This window comes from Carcharodon carcharias (assembly GCF_017639515.1).
Source record: "Carcharodon carcharias isolate sCarCar2 chromosome 27 unlocalized genomic scaffold, sCarCar2.pri SUPER_27_unloc_1, whole genome shotgun sequence".
Taxonomy (NCBI): domain Eukaryota; kingdom Metazoa; phylum Chordata; class Chondrichthyes; order Lamniformes; family Lamnidae; genus Carcharodon; species Carcharodon carcharias.
Window position 1 is genome coordinate 1,072,891 of NW_024470624.1, and position 6,838 is coordinate 1,079,728.

Here is a 6,838-nt window from a genome sequence, read left to right on the forward strand (position 1 = left end):
AGAAGGTGGTGAAACTAATTGGGGATCCAATTAAATTAATCTAGTAACCAAATTGACCAATTGTCATGTTACAACAGGCCCAACTCTGACGAGAGGTAATGGTCACTTTGGGGATAAAAGTAGAGTTTCTGAAGGTCTCCCTTACTAGCCAAGTACTGAAGACTCCCAAGACCGAGTTCCAAGGAAATTACTGTCAAAGAAGGAGCCAGACTCCCGAGGGCAAATTCCACAAGAATTACTGTCAAAGAAGGAGCCAGAGAGGGTTACCCTTCTACAGACAGATCGCCCACATGAAGTTGTAAAAGTCAATGTCTTAAAGTTGTTAAGTAAACATTTTTCTTTCAATAAACTTCTTTTAAAATTTACTATCCAGAGAATTCTGCCTTTGCCTTAATTGGTTAAAGTCTTGTCTGAAGCAAAGTGAATTTATTAAATGGCAAGTTGGGCATGGGTGAAATCAATTAAGTTACAGGTAACAAGATCAGGTGACATCAATCTTAAATTTAAAAATGTGCATTTCTGTAGCACCTTTCACAACCACAGGACGTCCCAAAGTGCTTCACCGCCAATGAAGTACTTTCGAAGTGTAGTTACTGTTGTAATAAGGAAACGCGACAGTCAATTTACACACAGCGAGATCCCACGATCAGCAATGTGATCATAAGCAGATGATATGTTTTTAGCGATGTTGATTGATAAATATTGGCCAGGACACCAGGGACAACTCCCCTTCTCTTCAAATTAATGGCCATGGAAATTTCTCAGTCCATCTAAAGGAGCAGACAGGGCCCTTGGGTTAGCATCTCATCCAAAAGGCAGCAGCTCCGACAGTGCAGCACTCCCTCAGAGCTTAACTTTGGATGTTCGATTTTTGTCCTTAGGTCCCTGATTCAGAGGTGAGAATGGGATCCCTGAGCCACGGCTGACACCATAGACATTAGTTAGAAAGGGAAAGTTACCCTTTAAAAGCCCCACCCTTTGCCTCCAGTGCCTAAAGCTAATATTTAAATCCCCTGTATAAATGACAGGTATTTGACTGACAAATATCAGTGTTGGTTTCGAGCCACAAATTTCCACTTCCCATCTGAGCCTCCAGCACCTTTCTGTCTCTCTGTTGCTTGTGTCAATGACAGCCAGGTGATGGAGCTGAGGGCTGAATCTAGCTGTGAATAACGGGGCCTGTACCCCAGTTGGGAAACTGCCATGGGCATTGCACTAATAGAGAGACAGGAAGGTACTGGAGGACTGACTGGGAAATGGGCCTCCAACCAATCTGGACACAGGAGGGGGCTGACCAGGGCTGATAGTGACCCGACCCATGGGGTTCAGTGCCCCTGTGCCCAAAGTGGTGAGTCACGGGAACAGGATACAGACGAGCCGTAGAGAAACCATTTGGGTCCAGAACATTGTGCACATCCTTTTACTCAGGTTGTCTTCAATCGTCAAGTGATTTTTTTTAACCATGTTCATTTCATGAAAAAGCTTTTGGTAGGATAATTATTTAATTTTTCTGGACTTTTCATGATTAGACTTCTGCACTCTAGGGAAAGTGGGTGAGGGGGATTGACAGGCTCTTTAACAGAAAGTGAGTCCCTCTAAGGTAATTGGCAAAGGAGCCAGAGGGGGTGATGAGATTTTACTTTTGACTCAGCGATGTTAGAAAATGAGGTTCAGGGAGTCAATTAACCCTTTATCCCCTTTTCCCAACTCTGAAATGATTCACAGTGATAACCCTTATTGGTGACAGTGGTTAGATTTTGTTCAGTATAAATAAGACCTGACACATGCTCATGTCTGAGCAGTAGTATCAAAGTGCAGCAGCATTACCATTACACTCTGGATAGAAGCACCATCTCCACGTAAATGCTCCCTGGTCTGCCCCAGATGCCATGGCACCAGTCAATGCAATATGTAAAACCTCTACAAATCTCAGTGCTCGGGGAATCCCTTCTGATACTTTTTTACATCACAAAGTCTATGGAGACTGATTTTACCCAATCATTGCTGAGCTAACATTTGAATGGACCAATTACAAAACCTGTCATTGAACCATCTGTACCTGCCCAAGCCACATCAAACTCTCAAACAATTGGATTCCCACGCTCTCCCTGGTACAGGGAGTCGGCATTCCCATGCCAAGCAGTGAAAACATGGTGGCCTTGATACCCAGGTGTCGTCTAGGATTTAAGGCACTCTTGTTTTCTCTGTCCTCTGGGAGCTGTTCATCTCCCTGTTCCCACATAGCAAGTCTGTTCTCAGCTCTACCAGATTTCTGCTGAAGTTTGGCCCCTTTTACATCTTTCGAATCAATAAAACATTTGGTCAACGAAGACCCAAACCACAATTTCCCATCCTGTCACCTGTCAACCATCCTCACCCAGAGAGTAATCACAACAGGAATAAAAACAGGAGAAGTGTAACAATCAAATTAAAAATAAATGCACAGCCATAGTTTTTATTTCGTGTTCACTAATTAGCAAGAAGACCCAAAGTAGGGGGTCCCCCAGGATTCTTACAGTCCACATCTTGAGGGGGAGGAGAACTCTCTCTCTGACCCTTCACTCAGTTATTTTCCAGTTCAGTTCTGGCCCTGCCTGGGGTAACACCCACACCATATTTTCTTCTCCTGAAGGAGCGCCGTGAGTGCTAGGTTACTAGTACATAAGGACATATGCTTCATGCTACAGATCAAGCATGGATGTAAAAGATTCTCCAGCTCTCTCCTTATCCCTGTCCAACTTGTGGACAGTTCTCACTCAGTATACTTTCTCCCAAGCCCTTAATTGGCCCATTTCAAATTTTTATCACATTTACTTCAATTATACTCACTTTGTTACCATGACCAGTGTGTTTAATACGATACTGATTGTATGGAGAGAGAAATGGAGTTAACATTTTGAGTAGAATATCACTCTCTTTCTGTTATGTTATAGACACCTGTGTGACATATTGGGGAGGGCAATAGGTAACGGAGGGTGTCTTGTAGAGCAGTGGGCAGTTTCCCAGCCTCTGAGCCAGAAGCTCCTGGCCCATGACTTGATGGCCAAGGAAAGTGTCTTCACGATGCAGTCAAACAGGTTTAGTAACAACTTGTAAAACCTTCCAACACACACCAATGACAGGCGGTAAGAGAAGGAGAGATTCCTGCTCAGCCACATAATGGAAAGAAATTGGCGTCGCGAGCTTCACTATCCATAGCTCCAGACTTGAACATGTGTGTCACAGTGTATGTTGCCATGGCAACTCCCACTCCTTGGGGGCCTGGTTGGCTCAGTCACCTGGAAGGTGAGTGTATATCAGATTGATGGCTGGGGGTGGATTCAGGATCTGCCTCCTTGCCCTACCTGCCCATGGTGGAGGTCGTAGGGCTGTGGGTCAGACCTGTCTTTGAGCAGAACACTCAAGGAGGAAAAGGATTCACTCTCTCAGTGAGCTGTATTACATACGTGTGATCTCACACCGGGGAGAGACCATTCACCTGCTCTGTATGTGGGAATGGGTTGATTCAGTCAGCCAGACTGCTGGCCTACCGGCAAGTTCAGACTGGCAAGAGGCTGATTAAATGTTCCAAGCGTGGGAAGGGATTCACGTGCCCTTCCCGTTTCCTGTCACACCAGTGAGTCCCTGCTTTACTGCAGGTGTAGGATTCTGCAGTTATTGCTGCTGCTAATTGCATCCAGGACTGAACCATGTTCATTCTGACAGTTGGGGTCTGTTTCTGCTGATGTCAATAATCCCTGTAACTGGGCTGGAGATTAATAATCTGGATAAATGTCAAATCAATCAGCTTTGTTTTGGACACACAGTTTGTCAAGTCCCTGATGTCACTGAGAGAAGTAAAGGTAGGTTTTAAGCAGAGACTTAAAGGAGGAGAGAGAGAAGTGGAGGGGTTAAGGGATGGAATTCCAGAGTTAAAGGAACCTGGCAGTTGAAGACTGAAAGAGTGTTAGCCCTGGATCATGGGGGACTCGAGTCTCTCATGTGGGGATTGAACCCACGTCCTTCAGACTCAGAGGTGAGAGTATGAGACTGACTGAGCTCTGGTGTTCAAAGAAGTGATGTGAAGTCTCAGTTTCCTGATCCTTTCTCTGTACTTTTCCCCATTCCAGGATCAGCAGATTGAGCTGAGAAACTGGACAACAATTAAAAGGAACAAGAAGAAAGTTAAGAGAATAAACTTCTTCACCCAGTGAGTGGTGAGAATGTGGAACTCGCTCCCACTCAGAGTGGTTGAGACGAGTAACAAAGATCCATTTATGGGAAGCTGGGTATGTTCAGGAGGAAGAAAGGTGGGGCTTGATGAAGTAAAGTGGGAGGAGCTTTGTGTACAGTATAAATGAGATGCACTGAATGGCCTAGTTCTGTGCTGTACATTGTGTGTGAAGAACTTGTATCATACAACATCTTCCACCCCCTCAACTAATGAAATACTTTTTAAAGACGAGGCATTTCAGCTTTTTTTAACTGAGGTAGAATCGAGGTGTTTTGAACGTATAAACCACTCTCAAGTTTAGGTTCGGGATCTTACTGCTCAAACAGCCACACATATAAATATAGAAATAGCTGGGAATCAGAGGATAGTGGCTGAAGATCAGGAAATGGTCAAATTAAAACCTGCCCAGAATGCAGTAGGACGGGGTGAACAAGGTGGTGCTGAGCTAAAGGTGTTTGAATACTCACAGACTCTGATGGAAAGGAGTTTGCGTACACACAGACTCTGATTGAAAGAGGATTGTGTACACACAGACTTTGAACTAAAAGGGGTTACATATACACAGACCTTGAACTAAAGGGGTTTGAATACACATAGACCATGAACTAAAGAGGTTTCCGTATGCACAGACATTGAGATGAAGGGCTTTTCATACACACAGACCCTGAGAAAAATACAAACGTAGAAACTAGGAGCAGGAGTAGGCCATTCGGCCCTTCGAGCCTACTCCACCATTCATTATGATCATGGCTGATCATCCAACTCAATAACCTGCTCCCTCTTTTTCCCCAGGCCCTTTGATCCCTTTCACCCCAAGAGTTATATCTAACTCCTTCTTGAAAACATACAATGTTTTGGCCTCAACTACTTTCTGTGGTAATGAATTCCACAGGGTCACCACTCTCTGGGTGAAGAAATTTCTCCTCATCTCAGTCCTAAATGGTCTACCTCATATCCTCAGACTGTGACCCCTGGTTCTAGACTCCCCCACCATCAGAAACATCCTTCCTGCATTTACCCTGTCTAGTCCTGTTAGAATTTCGTAGGTTTCTAGAGATCCCCCCTCATTCTTCTGAACTCCAGCAAATATAATCCTAACTGCCTCAATCTCTCCTAATATGTCAGTCCCGCCATCCCAGGAATCAGTCGGATAAACCTTCACTGCACTCTCTCTATAGCAAAAACATCCTTCTTCAGACAAGGAGACCAGAACTGCACACAATATTCCAGGTGTGGTCTCACCAAGGCCCTGCACAATTTCAGCAAGACATCCCTGTTCCTGTACTCAAATCCTCTGACTATAAAGGCCAACTTACCACTTGCCTTATTTACCGCCTGCTGCATCTGCATGCTTACCTTCAGCGGCTGGTGTACGAGAACACCCAGGTTACGTTGCACATTCCCCTCTCTCAATTTATAGCCATTCAGATAATAATCTGCCTTCCTGTTTTTGCTACCAGAATGGATAACCTCACATTTATCCACATAATACTGCATCTGTCATGCATTTGCCCACTCACTCAGCTTGTCCAAATCACACTGAAGCATCTCTTCATCCTCCTCAAAGCTCATCCTCCTGCCCAGCTTTGTGTCATCTGCAAATTTGTAGACATTACATTTAGTTCACTCATCTAAATCATTAATATATATTGTGAATAACTGGGGTCCCAGCACTGATCCCTGTGGTACCCCACTAATCACTGCCTGCCATTCAGAAAAAGACCCATTTATTCCTATTCTTTGTTTCCTGTCTGCCAACCAGTTTTCTATCCATCTCAGTACACTACCCTCAATCCCATGTGCTTTAATTTTACACGCCAATCTCCTATGTGGGACATTGTCGAAAGCCTTCTGAAAGTCCAAATAAACCACATCCACTGGCTCCCCTTCATCAACTCTACTAGTTACATTCTCAAAAACTTTCAGTAGATTTTTCAAGCATGATTTCCCTTTCATAAATCCATGCTGACTCCGTCTGATTCTGCCAGTTTTCCACATGCTCAGCTATTAAATCTTTTATAATAGACTCTCGAATTTTCCCCATGACCGACATCAGGCTGACTGTCTATAATTCCCTGTTTTCTCTCTACCTCCATTTTTAAATAGTGGGGTTACATTAGCTACACTCCAATCTGCTCCAGAGTCTATAGAATCTCGGAAGATGACCACCAATGCATCCACTATTTCTCGGGCCACTTCCTTAAGTACTCTGGGATGTAGATTATCAGGGATTTAGTGGCCTTTAATCCCATCAATTTCCCCAACACCATTTCCCAACTAAAACTGATTTCTTTCACTTCCTCCCTCTCACTAAACCCTGTGTTCCCCAACATTTTTGGTATGTTATTTGTGTCCTCCTTTGTGAGGACAGAACCAATGTATGTATTTAGTGTCTCAGCCATTTTTTTGCCCCCATTATAAATTCCCATGTTTCAGACTGTAAGGGACCTACATTTGTCTTCAACAATCTTTTTCTCTTCACATACCAATAGAAACTTTTACAGTCAGCTTTCATGTTCCCCACAAGTTTACTCTCGTACTCTATTTTCCCCTTCTTAATCAATCCCTTGGTCCTCCTTTGCTGAATTCTAAACTGCTCCCAATCCACAGGCCAGTTGCTTTTCC

The 6,838-nt window shown here is 44.0% G+C and overlaps 1 protein-coding gene across 1 annotated transcript in view; it reads right to left on the minus strand.

The window, feature by feature from the left end:
• The window catches only part of LOC121273587 (zinc finger protein 239-like), a gene marked incomplete at its 3' end in the record, with an annotated part of 30,907 nt that extends 25,344 nt beyond the window's left edge, over nucleotides 1–5,563 (minus strand). Inside the window, exons 1-2 of the mRNA XM_041180743.1 lie at nucleotides 5,530–5,563; nucleotides 2,060–2,298 (exon numbers count right to left, since the gene is read on the minus strand). Coding sequence (XP_041036677.1) covers nucleotides 2,060–2,298; nucleotides 5,530–5,563 — 273 coding nt within the window. The remainder of the gene's footprint in view (nucleotides 1–2,059; nucleotides 2,299–5,529) is intronic.
• Nucleotides 5,564–6,838: the final 1,275 nt, after the last annotated feature.